Consider the following 18,209-nt stretch of genomic DNA (forward strand, 5'->3'; position numbering starts at 1 on the left):
AAAGGTCACTGCCTCTATAAGATGGCGGCTACAGTACAGTTTGTTTCTCCTCGGAACTTTTGGCCATAAACGCTGATGCGGAGCAGAATTCGCTTTAATGTGGCCCTTAACTACTGTCAGCTATCTTGTCTCCATGATTTTGCCATAGTTTCCAATATCTTTATCTGAATTTCATCGTTGCTGCAAAGTTTTTGTGTACGAGTCCCACGCTCGCTACTGCGACGCAACGCACAGCCCATTGGATCTCTACAGTCAACTACTGCCACTGCAATTTAATATGGCGATGATAAAATGGACCTTGCTTCTCGTGTTTCTAGCTGTAATTTTATGTTCCTACGCAGATGCCTCCTCTGACAATGGTAAGTGAAAAGTATTATGGTGGTTATAAACGCCCCCAGAATTGTTTTTCAGGGCTGACATAGTACAATTTCATCATTGATGATCGATTGCATGATTTATCATCATGCTGTGCCATGTAATATAATCCGCCAATACAGCATTGTTGGACTTCCGCATAGGAGCTGTGTAGGGCTTCTGGCGAGAGAGCCAACTAACAGTAAAATATGATCCTTGGACAACTACTGACGTAGTAATCTATACTGGAGAAGTGGGTGTCTTGCCAGTGTTTTCCTATCGCCAAATCCATACATATAACCTTACTGTCATACCGTGGATGGAATATGAATAGCGATCCTTGACCGTTAGATATGGGATTATGACCACCAATATACAGTTATCGGACCCGGATGTGGCCAATATTTTTGGCCGCACCTTTGATGAATGCAGAGTCTTCCCCAGTTGTTCCAGATTACATATGGAATCTCAGATTCTTGTGTAACAATTAACTTTTTTAAGTAACAAGCATTTATGCCAGAACGTGTTTACCATCCAGCTCCTGTGTACATAAGTGTGATCGGATACCTTAGTGCTGTATGATTAGTAGTAAATATACTATAATAATATTTAGATTCCCCTTTAGTGTGTCAATTATCTAATCCATATGAAACTACGAAATACATGATTGTTTAGAAGCAAATAGCTCAAATTTAACTGATACTATAGGGCACACCCAGCCATCTTGTTAATAATTGAAGGTCTTGTACCAGTGGCGCTGTATCTCATAATCTGTAGTATTAGTGTAGCACCACATGAGTAGTAAGGACAGCTACTGCATTGCCTGTACTGTCGATGGAATATACCAACACATGCCTTCTGTCAATTTATCTTTTGGTTTTATCACTTCTGAAAGAAGCTTAGCTGCAGAGATTCACAAGGTAGAGCCAAGGGACACTTCAGTGCAGCCAAAAGTACCCACGCCTGTACATTTTAGAAAAAAAACAACTTTGTTTTTGTTCTGTTGCAAATGTTTGTCATTTTTCTGTTGAAAAATATATGGACATGTACAGAGGATTCTCTCATGCAAATATGCACCTTTAACTAAAACTTTGCTTTTATTCTTTACCAAAATTAAATATAAGATGTGTAGAGGACTGTATAAACTTGTTAGCAAAACCCTCAACTTCCTAAATTTTGATTTAGGATAGATATCATGTACATATAATTTACGTCAATATTTTCAGTCTACAAAAACATCAAGATTACTCTCTATTCAAGGCATGCAAACAGCTGATGTGTGAAATATGTCAGGATATGAATTAATAGGGTGGTGAGAACAAAACATAAAACAGACAATGGCCGAGATGTCACCAATTAATAAACACCAAATTTTAGCACATTGCTAGTGTATTTTTATGGCATAGTTGGATTTGTTTAGCAGGAAATAGGGTCAGGGGTTGAGGTAGTTATTAACAAAAACAACCACTCAGTTTTTCTTTGGGCACTCATGCTGTCATAGGTCTAGTTCATGTGCAGAGGACTTACTGCAAACAAGATACATAAAAAAAAATTGAATTTTTCGAATAAAAATGCGTCATTTAACCCATTATTCAATTTGATAAACTAAGTGAGTTGTCAAGTTTATTATACCAGTGCACTCTAAACTCTAAGTAAGTTCAAAATAATGGGTGAGGACAAAAATTTGATTGCATGATTGAATTGGATATTAATCATGTCAGGGAGATAAATTCCTGCCCATATCTCTTACCACTACCACTGACTATTCCCTCTTCATGTCAGGATTAATGACAAGTAGAATTCAACCGGTGAATTATTAGTAAAAAAGAACCTTTGTAGATCTTTGCGCTCCAAGTAAATCATAAAGCAAGATTTTGTTCCAAATGTTGGAACATTTTATGAAAATTGTGCAATCAAATCTGAAACCAAGATTGTTCATTGGGAATATCAGATATTGAGTGTGTCTTGAACATTGGTTTACTATTAAAAGCAGCTTAGTTTTAAATTTATATTGATTGATATATCATATCCATAAATAAATAACCATTGCGAAAAGGAGCACCACTGTTAGGTAGCAACATAGACAATTGCAGCAATCAACTGCAATAAACACCTGTCTGTGTCACACAGCAGTGACCTTTGACCTTACCCTGTAAATTTCAACTTGGGATAATTCTTTCATCAACTATTGTTGTCGTTTAAGGAAATGCCATGCGTGGTGCCATGCGTAAGAAAGAGTTGAATGATTAAAAAATATTTGAAAACACATTCTCAGTTATTAATTTTATGGCATTATTTATGTCTAGAGATACTGTCCGGGCATACCGGTATAGTAATTATGGTGGGGATGGAGGTGCTATCTGGTGGTGTAATGTCAGAGACCCTATTTCTATGCACATCTGTAATAGCCAAACATCTACTCCCTGTTACTAGCCTGACGAAGCACAGACCATACTATATAAAGGTCATGATATCAAAAGAAATTTTGAAGCCATCATGCATGTAATAGTACAATAGGAATGATACTCAAAATATTAAAATAAATATTATTGCTGCCCTCGTGTATTCATGATGTAAGTTCTTTTGTTGTCAATCGGATATAGCCAGTATATCATGCCCACATTTGCTAGGTGCTCAGTATTACAGTAAGCCCCATTTTGATAATCTATCCTGGGGAAATTGTCCACATCTGAAGGGCATTGTCTTTCAAGTGTTGTCATAAAAATTTACAGAGTAATGTACACTCTCCGTTCAAACAAATTAATGTTGTAGAAGTATACAATTGTATGAGAAGTCATTAACTTTCCTTAAATGCTGGTGTCATAAAAAAACAAGAAGGGGACGTCGTAAAAACATAGAGGGTACTCCATGGATTAGTACTTACTGTTCAGCACCTCATGTCTGTGAAAGTAAACAGTTGCTGTGGCACTAGGTCAGTATAGGGACAGCATCAAAATATCAGTGTCCTAATGTGAAGAACATCAACCTCTTTTAACCTTCCTGAAACTTATTATGCTCATATAAATGTTTATCATGGCTTGATTCTGAAGTATTATAAAATGGTGAAATAATTTTCTGTTCAACCCTTTGAGTGCCAAGGTAGTTTTGGTTGCCGTCATTACATAACAGTCAGTTTTTTCAGATTTTTGCCAAAATTTTAGTAAAAAACTGTAGCCAATGAAATGTGATGTCCATTTGGTCCAAAATTATCAAAAACATCACTGAAAAATTCATAAAAACTGGTAAAATGTTGCACTAAAATTTTAGTGGGAAAAAAAATACAGCACCAAAGGGTTAATTGGGTTAATTTGAACAAAACAAAACCCCAGCGCCCATAGCCAAACTCAAACTGCTAAATTTAAATCCCTCTTGATCCTTTATTTACATCCCGTATTGGGTAGAGAACTCTGTGAAAATATTGACAGAAAAATTATGAGTATAGCTACATGAATACTCTTATGTTCTGTGATTTCTGACTTAATCTCTCACTCCAAGTTATGGAATAATAATACCATAATGGAAAGAAAATATCCACCAGTGTTTTGCTTCTAATAATGTGTCACATAGTCTACATACCAGCTGACATGACACAGCCACTATACATAATGCTCTACATTCATCCACATGTGATGGCAGCATGACATGGTGCATACCATAACACTATCACAAACATACGACATGTGACAACAGAGCCACAAATCATGATGATATGCTGCGTGGAGCACAATGCAATCTTGGGTGTGTGACATTTGCATACCGACAGTAGCCTTAAATCATGTGCCGTATTTAACAAGGGTGCAATCAACAGTGAGGTGGCCTGTGTATCCCAGCCAGAACTCCGTAAACTGGACTGTTATGTTTTTAATAGCTTTTTGACTGACTTCCGTGGACAACTCATTACACACATAGTGAATTCAAATGTTTAACGACGGCAATAAATTTAATGGCCCAGTTTGGAGTGGTTAATAGAAAAGATATTTCAGTGTCCTGCTAGAGTTGTATAATGTCCTGTGGCACTATCTCATCAATTATCATAGCTATTGCAGTGCCGCTGTATTGTTATCTCAAGTGGGCATTTTTCAGGCACACTTCAAAGTTTTGCTTTTACCAGTAGGGGCAGAGTGACATAATTGAGGGAGTGATGTTACCTTCCCTGGAAAATGCAATTGGTAACTTCAACACGGTTTTGTTCTACTGTACTGTGTGTTTATGTGTATTCTATTGTATATAATTATACATCAGCATATTTATGTTTATATTGTTATTTATTTGTGTATATATATATATATATATATATATATATATATATATATATATATATATATATATATATATATATATATATATATATATATGTATATATACATCAGCATATTTATGTTTATATTATTTATGTTTGTATGTATATATATATATATGTATATATATATATTTATATATATATATATATGTATGTATATATATATATAGAGAGAGAGAGAGAGAGAGAGAGAGAGAGAGAGAGAGAGAGAGAGAGAGAGATTTAAAAAAGCTTCATACAAGACAGTCACATCAAATACTTGATACAGTCAATGGTGACTGGTTACAAAAAAATGAACATACTACAGGCGCCCAGCAAAACCACACTTAATCAAGTTATGGCCTCGCTGATCCTCTAATTTGTTTTAACCTCCTACCTCCTCTGCTAACTATTTATAACATTAACAAGGGAGGTATTAACATATACATGTATACCACTGTACCTATACCAGTTAATCTTAATCATGTACAATATATTATTTGATTTCTTTGTTTGTCCTATTTTCATAATGAACTTAGACTGTAGAACTTAAATTGAACGATTAAAAATTCAGTATGGTACATGATCTTGAATTGTAAACACAGAATAATTCTTTTCTGACTAACAATTTGAATTAACAATGTGGTGTTGGTTCTCTCTCCTTGGTTTTCAGATGATGATTCTGTGGATCTCAGAGAAAGAGAAGGCAATATTCTCACTGCAATTCTATCAGTGTCTGTATTTCTTGTTATGGTCAGCATCCTCGGTTTCTGTGGATGGTGTTTTAAGGGTGGATTTAAGGTAAATCAATAACAGATAGGTTTTATTAAGCACTGACCTTTTTGTTAATAATTATCTCTCCACTATTCAGGTAATCCAGTAAATTTTTATCATCCAAAGGATTGACACCGTTTTTTATTCCAGGATTTTATGTACACTGTTTCGTTCGTATAATGTAGAACCATGTGTGGAACAGTGCCAACATCGCTTGTCTATTAAAAGTCCATGTATGTGTTGCTGTCTGAGTGTCAGTGCCTCTTTATGTCTTACCAAGTCTGTCAATCTATGGCAATATACCATTGTCGGTGTCAGTGCAGATCGTCCATGTAGCCGACACGAACACGAAGTAACTGTTACCGGCTACCAAAAACTATGAAAAATAGTAAAGAATGAGCTACAAAATCACTATCAGTTTTAAGTTGTAGGTAGAATAAGTCTGTGCCTTTGTATAAAATACTATAAAAATAGTAGAAAGTGAGCAACCAGCTGAAAGTTAGTAGAGGAGACCTTAACCGCATATCATTTGCATCTCATTGTCGGCTACATGGACTGTGTGCCCCATTGTCGGTGTCAGTGCACATCACTATCAGTGCCTGCCTTTGTCTTTTACTGTCTGTGAATCTGTTTATGCTAGCATTCTTAGTGCATATTATTACAGTATGTGTCACTGTCAGTGCCCATCTGTGTCTCACTGTGTCTGTCGACCTGTTGAACTGTGCTAGCATCCATTATGTATGTCACTGAATGTTTTACTCAGTGTTCCTGGATATCTCACTGTGTGTACCTATCTCTGGAACTGTGCCATATCATCCATGGATACATGTCACAGACACTGGAAACTCTCTGTGTCTTAATTGTTACGTCTGTAGATCAGTAGAATTGTGTTCTAGTATCTGTTGTTTTCATCAGTGTTTGTACCACTCTATGTGCATCTCTGTAGTTTGCTCAGCTGTCTGTCAATCTATTCATTTCTGTGTCTGAATGTATCAATGTGTATCTGCATGTGTATTCACCTATCTGTGTGTGTAAGTCTGTCAATCATTATACACTTCTTTGTCCCTCTCTATTAGCAGTATCAGGTACGTCCATTGACCTATCTGTTTTTATTTGTCTGACAGTACATCAATCTGTATGACTGTTTGTCCACGTCAAGATTTTATGAGCTGGAGTAGTTATTCATGTGTCAATATGCTTTTGGTGACATTAATTAAAAAATGCATAGAGTGGATATTGATTACTTTTAGCTCCACTATCAGCAATGCTGATTTTCAATCATTGTCCATCCGTCTATCCATCTACCCTCTGAAACTCCTGGTCTAATTGCTTCGAAATTTAGCATGCACATTCCTGGGGGTGACCTTTAATACTCAGGTTTGTACAAATCATAGTGAAATTTGTGTATTTGTATTTTTGAGACAATTTTTCCAAATTTTGGTGAATATCTTCTCTAAAACTCTATTCCAATTGCTCTGAAATTTGATATGCAAGGTCCTGGGGATAACTTTAGTCAGGTTTGTTCAAATTATGGTGAAATTTGCAAATTTTGTATTTTGGGGGGCAATTTTCTTTGTTTTGAAGAAAAAATCAGCTTCTCTGAAATCAGTTGTCAAATTACTGTGAATTTTGGTATGCAGAGTGCCCAGGGGTATCCTTTGTCAGTTTTGTTCAAATTATAGTGAAATTTGTGTATTTCTATTTTTTTGGTAATTTTTTCTGCTCAGTCAAAAAGTCTCCTTCCTTGAAAGCGCTTGTGCAATTGTTTTTAAACTTGATATTGAGGTTCCTTTATGTTACTTCAGTCAGGTTTGTTCATACTGTGGTTAAATATGCATATTTGTATATTTAGGGCAATCTTTGGCAATTAATCTTTCTCAAAAACCCCTACAGCTTTGATGTTGGTTATGCAGGTTCCTAGGGATGATCTTATTGTGATATATGGAAATTATATGAAATCTGCAATTTTATATTTTAGGGAAATTTGTGCCATTTATTGTCAACAAACATGTTCCTCAAAAAGTACTTATTTGATAGTTTTGGAATTTCGTAGATATGTCATAAGGGAAGATTTCCATATTCTTCATCAACACATTGGTCACAAAATAGTTATAAATTCTCTACATAACACAGTGTAGCGCTATTGGCAGCTAGGTCCCTTCTTATTAATAGTGTTGTGTTCAACTCATTTTAAGATACTAGAACATGCCTCAGAACTGACAGACTTAAAATTTTGCTCAAACTTTCTGGAAGGAAAGTTCAAACCATTCTCTCTTGAAATCAAGAATAAAAGTCAGGGGTCACTGCGCAAAATGTGATACTAGAAATAAATTGCCCAATATGTACCGATATTTGAATGAAAAAATGTCTGCCAACCCTGTGTTTACTCTGTAGGAAAACAAATTAATTTTCAATTTCCATAAAATCAATCCATTCAAAACTTTACTTACTCAAAGAGTTTCAAAATAAGCCTCCACAAGTGGTAGACCAAAAGGTATAATTGTAAAAGTTTGAGAGTAATCAGTATGAATGCCTATTCCAAAGTAGTATTCTAGATTTAATGAATAGATATTCCTATATAGAGAATGTTGTCATGTTAACTGATGTCACGTTGTAATGTAATAGTACTACGTAATATTACAGTGTGTATGTTTTTGTTTCAGACTGCAGTTTGAAACATATGAAAGTATTGGCACACAGACTGGCAATGTAAATTTGTGGCAGTGTTCTGAGCACTTGCCTAACTTCTCAGGGGACTTTTAATAGAAAACACATATTAAATAAAAAATACTCAAGATATAATGAATTTTTTTGTTGAGTTTGTCTTGTTGAAATTTTATTGCAGAGTAAATTAGTCTTTCATATAACTTGTCAGCATTATGATCAAATGAAAAAAAAACAATATGTTTCCCAATTGGATGAGATACAGCAATGCATAACAGGGAAGTTATCATGCATGCAATGTGTTTCTTATCGACTTACATTTTGCAAAAGAAGTTGCTGTAGAATGTTTAAAAGGTTCAGTGTGCTGTTTCATGATGGATGCCTACATTTTGTATAATTCAGGGTCCATGTGCTCCTGGAAAGTCCTTGGACAGGGTCCATATGCTCCTGAAAAGTCCTTGAAAAGTCCTTGAATTTTACAGCCTCCAAGAAACTCTTGAAAAGTCCTTGAATTTTACAGCCTCAAGGAAAGTCATGGAAAGTCCTTGAATTTCACAGCCTCAAGGAAAGTCATGGAAAGTCCTTGAAAATTAAAATTATATCCGCAATTTTTGAAATTGACAAGATGATCAGATGTGATATCGTAAAAACGATATGAAAAATTATACATAAAATGATATATTGTAAAATGATACCTTGAAAATTGTAGTTTTGGACCCAAAAAATCAAAATTGCTAAAAAGGTCCTTGTAAGTCTTGGAATTTTCAGTGACTTTTATTGCATGGACCTGATTATTTCAATGTAAATACCGGTACATGTATATGTTTGTCATTTCTAATATTGCAAAATATGATACTAAATAAGCTGCCTGTGAAATACTTGTAACCCATTATATTGTTTGCCATAAGATGTTTATAATCAATACAATATCAATGCCATAGATATTTGTCTTATTAGGAAACATACTTGAAATATTAAAACTGCACTGTATGATGTTCATATCGATGAGATATTCTTACCCATTAGAAACCTGTTTTTAATAAAACTTTAACAGCTGTCTTATTATTTCTCACATACATAGCAACAATAAGATACTTAAAAATACACGTTCCTGGCCGATGCTTACCTGTCAGATTGTACATGAAAGTAACCACATCAACATTTATAAAAGTATTATGTTTTCGGATATCATATCTTTAGTAAACTTCTTCATGAAAGGAAAGGCTGGTAGGTAATTTTTGTTACTATAACATTTCAATTTTTTCCCTTTTCAGCCGTTCGATGAACGTGTATTGACTGATGAGCAAGTAGTTGGTAACAGCTATATAGACATAGGGGATTTTTCCACATTGAATGTAGATTCCTTATCGGCTGACGCAGTGCACCAGGTCGCCGTTGATCCGCTTCCGTCGGTACAGATTCAAGAAGCCAGGAGGAATACGAACACTTCACTTTCGTTGTCCACTGTCAGCGGATCATTGTCGCACCTGCAGATACCGAGAACCCAGCTCAACTATGTCGCAGAAATTGGTTCAGGATGGTTCGGAAAGGTAGTGCATGAATTTGTACGATTTAAATCACAGAGGTTCTTGATAACTGTATTTGGTGGTGCTGAGGGTTTTCTGTCCATTTACAGATTGTGTATACCATCATTGCTCAGCCTGGGTACTCCGTCACCACAAATGTCAATAAATCAATCAATCAAGCAAAGTTTATAAAGCACCAAAATCCAAAAACAGTGTTTTGCTCAATGGCTAAACCACACTGTATGCTCTGGACGGAACATGCTCATTTTAAGTTTTCTTTTGAAAGTTTCCAAGTTTGGAGATTATCTGATGTCGAGTGGTTGTGCATGTCATAGTTTAGATGCAGTGTATGAAAATGCATGGCCACCATAGGTGATGGTCTTGTAGGTTGTAGATGTTAAAAGTTTCTCCGGGTGCACTTTAGAGATATAGATAGTGGGAGTAGATACTTCACCAGTGCCTGTGGTGGTTATAACTCTTATCAGAGCTTGGAGTGGGTAATCCATTAGTGATTGTCAATACACATGTGATGACAGCTAGTAGATGATCTCTGTTTATATGTAGTTCTGAACCATGTTCACATGTGTCAACACATAGTGTTACTGTGGTTCAGCTTTACGAAAGAAAGCAATGAGGTTGTATCAAACTTGGGTAGAGAAAGGGTTTACCCTTTTATACTATGTTTTGGCCCAAACCCATTATTATCCATGGTGACTGTGGACCTGTTTATAGGGAATTGGGGGTGTGAACAGGATAAAAGATTTTCATCTGTGTCCTAATGTCAAGTTATTTGCATATTTCACGACATCATGCATGTTTGTTCAATATAAAATACAAACACTTTGTTGGAAAAACCAGTCTGAGAAATTCATTCATAGATTACAATTTCTCAACTCTTAACAGGTGATGACAGGTGAAGCGATGAAACTACAAGCTGGATTAAAGAAAACCAAAGTGATAATTAAACAGTTAAAGGACGATGCTTCGTTTGAAGAGAAAACACAATTTCTTCTGGAGGCACAACCTTACAGGTACCTGAAAGGATTTTGACAAAATCAGTCAAAAAAAACATTGCAGCAAATTTGTAATTATGTGATTTTTTCCGAGAGAAATACGGATTTAATTTTTTTTGTTTTTTGAAGTGCTAATTGTAATGTTTTGGGAGAAACAGCTTCATGATAAGCCTTTAGCATGATCAATTGTCTCGTGAACAATCTTGGTATCTTGTGACTGGCATATGATGTTAGAGTGTCTTTTTTCATTCGTTGAAAGTATATATTTCAAGTGGTTAAAAGTTGTAAGCAGCACATTGCTTGCTGTGAATGAACTCTGGACATTACCCGGTAATCAATCAAATGTTGATGAGGGGGTTAAGAAAACTGAGCCACATCAAAAAGTATTTTGCAGTACACATCAATTGAAGACTGAAAGTCATTAAAAAGTTTATGTGAAACCAAGATTTGATACCCAGTGACTTTTGCCCTGGAATTGGGCATTATGTACAATATTTAACATAATCCCCCCCCAGTACTTGTAGCATATAGTCTTCAGGTTGTAAGCAATGACAATTTCTATTTTTGTTTTTTTTTAACAGGGAATTGAAACATGTGAATATCCTACCCATGGTTGGACAGTGTACAGACAGCATGCCTTATCTTGTTGTACTTGATTTTTGTGCCTTTGTAAGTAAATTTGCCATTGTGTACAATTACCGCATTAACTTCTCTGGCTTAGAAACTGAATTTTGCATCATGTCCAACTACCATCTTGATTTGTCTGCCTCCGTGAATAAACTTACCACTGCCTCAAATCACAGTCTGATTTCTATGCGTTCATAAGTAAACTTACCATTGTGCTACAATGGCCATGTTAATTCCTATGCCCTAGAAACTAAATTTTGTCCAAGTACCATCTTTATTTCTCTGCCTCTTTGCGAATATAGGGTACTTAACACTACATCTGATCACATTTTGATTTCTGGATGTTTGTATGCGTCTGCCATTTCATACAGTTTAGCTACATTGTATCTGGATGAAGAAAGATTCCTATTTTCATCGATGCAAAATATTTCTCGTATGGGTAATGATATTTGACTGCAAACCGAGATCACTGTTGAAGTTATACAAATTACTGTTGCGTTTTGTTTTGTTTTTTACTTAGGGAGATTTGAAAGGGTTCCTTCTTCGACGTAGATCAGAAGCATCAGTGCTCTCTCAAAGTGGACTCTTGATACGAATAGCGTGTGACATAGCTAATGGTTTAGAGTATATGCACAGAGCCAACATGATCCATAAGTAAGTATCAAGTTACTCAGATCAAACTTTTCATTGCAGCCTTGATCTCCATTGTTTTCATACTTCCGTAGAGGTTATTGTCCCTAACCTCATATCCTTCACCAGATTTGGGGAGGAAGGGGGAATTTTGAATTACAAAGGGGTTGATATCTGCTTGATTACTTGCTCCGCTTCTAAACCCACAATTATTTATTTGTGATGTGAATAAGCCTTTGTATGCTTGTTTGCCATTTTGTGACCCTGTAATGGTTAAGGTAGTACATACCCTCAAAGTGAAAGACTTAGACTTTCCTCAATGAAAGTTTCAACTATTCTCTTAACAAAGTCATAATAAAAATGAAGGGCCAACATGTAATGTTTGATTCTGGAGAACAAATTACCCAACAGTTGCCAATATTTGCAAATTACCCAACATTTGCCAATATTTGAAATTCAAAATGGCCGCCATCTCTGCGTTAACTCTGAGGCATAAAAGTAAATTTTTAAGTTTCACAAAACTAAGACAATGAAAACAACTTACTTACAACAAGACCTTTAAAATGAGCCCCCACAAGTGGTAGATGGGAAAGGAATTGTAAAAGTTTGAGAGTCCAAAATCTGCCCCCGAGGCACGTTCTACCTAATTACAATCACATCTGTTCAGGAAATGACCTATTCATTTTGAAAGAATCTTAATCATTCATTGTATTTGATGTCATTCACACAAATCTCTGTAAAGTGGGCTGGTCTTTTCCCACATCAGTGTTAATTCTAAGTCATCGCATAATGATTATCAAATTTCATATCTTTTCATCCAGTGATTTTGCAGCAAGAAGCTGTCTGGTTGCTGCGGACATGACAGTGAAGATTGGAGACTATGGTATATCCCAACACAGATACAAGGTATGTGCCATGGCCCATTCATTTTAGAACTCCTACTTTTCATGGTGTATCATGATACATGCTGTGAAACATCAGTGATGAAAGCATGTTGGTATGTGCGTATCTTATTTAAATGGTATTGAAATCTCAGTTACTCCAGATTTTACCATAAGCCAGAGAACTGAAACATAACAAAGCAGCTCTTTTCTCTCACTGGACTGGGAAGGTTTGCAAATAGATGTAGGTGAATTCTCTAAAGAGATTGAGATTGCAACAGCTAAAAATAAAAGGATTTTCAGCCTTCTTTAGATACCTGCACCGTGATTTGGGTTTTAGAAATTCTGTACTGATACTGTATGATTACTCTGTATTGGTCAGGTAGATATTGTAATTTCTATGATGACAAAATTTCTTTTTTGCATGACAGTGATAAACACAAATATTTCTTACCTGTAAATATTCAAGATTTAGCATATTAGGAATAACATGACCTGTAAGATTGATATTGTATTGCTCTTTCCAAAGCAGTCACATGAGCGACAAAATTGCTCAATACCGTACTTTTGCCAAATTTAGTGTGGTGCTGTAATAGCCAAATCACCTGGAATATGGATGCCCGGAGACATTTTTCTAATGGTAATTTGTAATCGTGACAAAACACAAAAGTACGATACATCACTGTTGAAGACTATGCCATACAGTAATTATGGGCAGAACCATACATTCACTGTATGCATATGTGTGCACCATTCCAAAGTTTCATTGTCTCAAACTTTTTCTTTTTTCAACAGAATGACTATTACACCAGTTGTCATGACATCAAGATGGCAATCCGGTGGATGGCACCAGAGACTCTAGATTGTCAAGGTGACTGGGTGGCACTCAGACAGCCATCTTTGACAAAACCTGCCAATGTTTGGTAAGAACTAAAAATGTTCAATTTCTGAATAGTCTAACTGCTTTATCCTGAGAGTTTCTGTATTTCTTCGGTAATAGAAATCACATTGTACTGTTATTTGATGGATTAATGTTCTGTTATGTATATATATGTTTGAAAATCTATGTTGAACTAAAACCCCTGTTACTGCTGCTTGTAGTGCCATCCTTTGGCATGTAATCTTTTATAGTTTCATTCAGAACATTGGCAGTATCAAAGTACCATTTTCATGATTCTTGTAAGAATCATTTCCAAGTCTCGTAAAAATTTCCGGACAAGTGTTTATTTTTGCATGTTAATGAAGGAACACTGATGTCATCATGAATCAGCCCTGGTACCAGGGAAAATGTACATTAGTGCTGTAAAGATGTACATATCAGAAACAGTTTGTGAAAAATATGTTCTAGTCTCAAGAGATTTTAACAATTTTTTTCACTCTGTAGGTCGTTTGGTGTAACACTATGGGAGTTGCTGTCATTTGGAAGAAGGCCCTATGAGACGTTACCCGACAGTGCAGTCCTTGAAAAGGTCTTTGTAGAACAGAGTCTTAAACTGCAACAGCCAACGCTTGACATCGCATTTGCAGAAAGATGGTCAGTGAAAATTATATCAAATTGAATTCATTTTGTGTAATTCCACCTACCATTATGCCTGTTTGAAAAAGTCTATTTCACTGAAATTGCTGCCAATATTATACTTTGCCTTAACACAACTATAAATAGCGCCTGATCTGCTTTTTAAGTGGAGGGGAATTTATATACATGTATCCTGTTTATTTCCTTGTTTATCTTTTAAGCCATCTTGACAATAGAGAACAATGAAAATCAATCAAAGTAGAGTGAAATACTCAATACTATATATTTGCTGACTGCTGTAAAATGATCAAATTCACATGAAATCATTTTCTTTTCAAAGAAGGGATTTTGTCATCCTGTGACCCCTTGAGAGGTATGTAAGACCCCAAAAATTGACAAAGTGAGCGTCAAAGTGCTCGATCGAGCACTTTGTGGAAAATGGCAAACTGAGCGTCAAACTGAGCGTCAAACTGAGCGATCGCGCACTTTGTGGAAAATGTCAAACTGAGCGTCAAAGTGAGCGTCAAAGTGAACATGATGGCGCCTCCAACGATAGGATGTGGTATAATTAATTTTGCCATCAGCTGTGAGATCGCGTCCCGCCAGGTCGATGTTTACATTCACTATGGCGTTACCCAATGAGTCGTCAATCCCGCCTGATGATTTGGTATGAGTTGACATTCCCTGTTACTGTTGCCCTGTTTCAGGTAGATAATCTTTCCGAACAGATTTCGCTTCATGGCCATGACAATTATCATTTTTATACCTCTGCCTGGCTTACCGCCAGGATTACCGCTGCTCAGAGACTGAATATTCATGAAAAGTCATTTACCACAGACTGGAAGTGAATCATTCACACCTCTTCTACTCCTAACGATCGCGGAAATACCGCAGGCACAGCGCTAAATGGCATGAACGGCTACAGTTTGCAGTATTTTTTTGAGAGGAGAGAGAGAGAGAGAGAGAGAGAGAGAGAGCGTGTACATCTACGTCTTGGTCAAATAAACTAGTACGTTGTCACTGTTGCGTAAGCTTATGTTCAGTTCTCTTCCGTCTGTAAAATATTGCAAACTAAATACCGAACAAAAGGTGCATTTCACGAACACCCCCTAACATGTCTTAGGTGTAATCGATGTCAAAAAAATAGTTGACAATTTATCAGATGTAAAGTTCAAGTTAATTACGACATCCAAATTTTGTTCAATTGGTGCGAGATCGGGAAGTAAAACTCTGGTCATACATCGGTAGAGCCATTCCATGATAGCAAATATCGACATCGCGTCTGGGGACAATTTGTCGTGTCTATTTTTATCTATATTTGATAGCAGCATGAATGTCCTTGTACTCAATAAAGAAGGCAATGAAATTACCAGTTAAAATTGGCTAACTGCTACGATGGGTTGCGACGTTTTAGCCACATCGTTCACCCCACAACTACGTAACACCCTATCACCAACCCGACATGCGAACAACCGGGTAGGCGAAGTTTATTCCTTAAATTTATGCCATTTTGATGTTTATACGCCTACAGACTTTGAGCAATTCTACGATCAAGTTTATCATCACTTCATAAACACGTTCAATAAAGAAAGCATTCTGCTATAAAGTTCGTGTCAATAAAATACGCTGCTGGTATAATTGTTTTGAAGTCCGAAGCTCTGCATTCAAGATTACAGAATGGTAGGTATTCTTTGAACTTCGAGCAAACAGAACGATGAATGTAAGCAAGGAATAAACTGGAAATATTTATGTGTTTATCACACGACACCAATGTTATGTCTTGTGTTGATAGCATTGTAGTTTTTTACAGAGTGATAGAGATATTGCAAATCTAGTTGGCGCGATCACTATGAAATAATCAAGAAAAATATAAATTGACCGACATATCGACGTAGTTTACGGCTCTGCACGCATCGATATTACCATAGTCGCGACGGGGCCCGGGATATGTGTCGCTACGGACCACGCTTCTCTAGATAAAAATCACTCTGCATTTTGATGATTTTGAATGAATGTGTCTGTGGACTATTGTAGCTGCACAGTAAAATTTCTCAGATCATTTCTGCGCTGATCGCCATAAAATGCCGACGTTTTGTCAAGCGACGCCGCTCACCGGCACCATTTTTTGTATATCCATGACGGCGATTTTTCCCAACAAAATTTTTGAGGGACATTTTACCAATTTTCATGAATCTTCCTGTCATTTTTTATAATTATACACTGTTTAAGTGTATGAAGAGAGTGTACGCGTTAGCATATGGCCGGCAGTTGTATCGGGCCAAGTGTCCTTGTAGCGTTTCTTATGACATCTACGTTACGCTTGAAACATTAACAACAACACAACAGTTATGTTCGTTGAATTTTATTGGTCAACAACAACAACAACAACAACACGACTAATAAACATAAACAACAATACAAACAACAACAACAACCAGACTTCTTCGTTCCCTATGCTCAGAGGGTTGAGCCCACTGCAGCACTGAAAATTCCATGAACTTGATTTGTTTGAAGTCCTGTCAGCGTGGCTAAACTTGACTGACATACAGTTCGCGTACGTTCAATAATGATTTTACATAATCAGACTTGTTATCCAAAGACTCTTGATGTTGAAAGGTCAATTTAGACGTTGCCTGAATAAACACATTGTCTGGAAATCGTTGCTGAACATGACACTCTATGCGATGATCGTTTTTTTGACGTGGGATTCTGTGCATGTGATGACCGAGATTTTCTATCCATTTGACATCACGATTGCCGAACAATGTCTTATCATGACAAATGTTTCAGAATTAAAGCAATGTGAAAGAACATCTTTCATCCGAAAAAGTGAAAGTTACAGTATTTTTTCGGCTTCAGGCGTAAGCTTATGATCGGCTCAAAACTTTTCAGTCTCGGTCAATATATTTGACCTCGCTCTGCCTGCCATTTGTCTACTCACATACATGCACACTACAGATAGTGATTGACATTGCTCCATCGAGGTCCGTCGACTGCAGGACCTTGACTCCTATCTCTTATTCTTTTGACTACGAAGAGTAAACTGTAATTAACTGTAATTATGACACCAATATTGCGCGCATCATTGTAAACACGTTTTTATTAGCCAACTGGCAAATCGTGTACTATCCAGTACGCGCTAACTGAGCACCCATGCAAGCTATATTTCGCATATTCGCTACATTTTAGCACTCAGTTCTTCTTTTTTTCGCCCAGTTTGACGCTTACTTTGTATCAAACGCTTATGACACTCACTTTGTCAGTTTCCAACGCTCAGTTTGACGCTCAGTTCGACGCTCACTTTGCCATTTTCCACGCTCAGTTTGACGCTCACTTGTTTTTGCCACGCTCAGTTCGACGCTCACTTTGTCGAATTTGGGACCCTTACATACCTTTTGTGACCCCTTGAAAAAAATGTTGTTGTACCAGATTGATTTTATCTACCTGTTGAGTCAAACTCTGTGATAGAAATAAATTGCTGATCCTTATTAATCAATGAGATCTAACGGTTTTACCTGTATTTCTCTAATAGAGGTCAAACTTTGCCGTAGAAAACAAAAGGACTAGGGCAAAACCATTAGAGTAAAGGGGATGGGAGGGGATGCACTACTCTAAGAATTCTGTATTTCATGTGGCATTGTTGGATGTCATCCCTATGGACACTGTGCAGAGCACCAAACATGTCGGTCATTAATTGCGCCTTCTTTGATGATGAAGTGAACTTTAAAACCAGCCAGATATGCTATCTAGAACAGGGTCAGAGTGTGCTTGCATGATAAGCTGTACTACTGGGTGCAGTAATAAGCAGGTTGAATGAGGCATGAGTGTGTCACAATGTCATGAATGTTGCTCAATTTACGGTAAATCTATCCATCTCTAGTGCTACCAGGTCCATGATTTTGTGTGTGCACATGTGAATTTGTCAAGTTCTTTTCCAGACATTCT

The 18,209-nt window shown here is 36.6% G+C and overlaps 1 protein-coding gene across 5 annotated transcripts in view; it reads left to right on the forward strand.

Moving 5' to 3' along the window:
* LOC139151197 (serine/threonine-protein kinase LMTK1-like) overlaps positions 1–18,209 on the forward strand; it is a 27,149-nt gene continuing 8,940 nt past the window's right edge. For 2 of the 5 annotated variants that reach the window (XM_070723801.1, XM_070723803.1), the window contains exons 1-9: positions 1–359; positions 5,307–5,434; positions 9,346–9,621; positions 10,501–10,628; positions 11,192–11,279; positions 11,758–11,891; positions 12,689–12,773; positions 13,544–13,671; positions 14,133–14,282. In XM_070723801.1, coding sequence (XP_070579902.1) covers positions 278–359; positions 5,307–5,434; positions 9,346–9,621; positions 10,501–10,628; positions 11,192–11,279; positions 11,758–11,891; positions 12,689–12,773; positions 13,544–13,671; positions 14,133–14,282 — 1,199 coding nt within the window. In that variant the 5' untranslated portion in view covers positions 1–277. The remainder of the gene's footprint in view (positions 360–5,306; positions 5,435–9,345; positions 9,622–10,500; positions 10,629–11,191; positions 11,280–11,757; positions 11,892–12,688; positions 12,774–13,543; positions 13,672–14,132; positions 14,283–18,209) is intronic. The other 3 variants (XM_070723800.1, XM_070723802.1, XM_070723804.1) reach the window with 2 other exon arrangements.

Source organism: Ptychodera flava, chromosome 15 (assembly GCF_041260155.1).
Source record: "Ptychodera flava strain L36383 chromosome 15, AS_Pfla_20210202, whole genome shotgun sequence".
In the NCBI taxonomy this organism is placed as follows: Eukaryota; Metazoa; Hemichordata; class Enteropneusta; family Ptychoderidae; genus Ptychodera; species Ptychodera flava.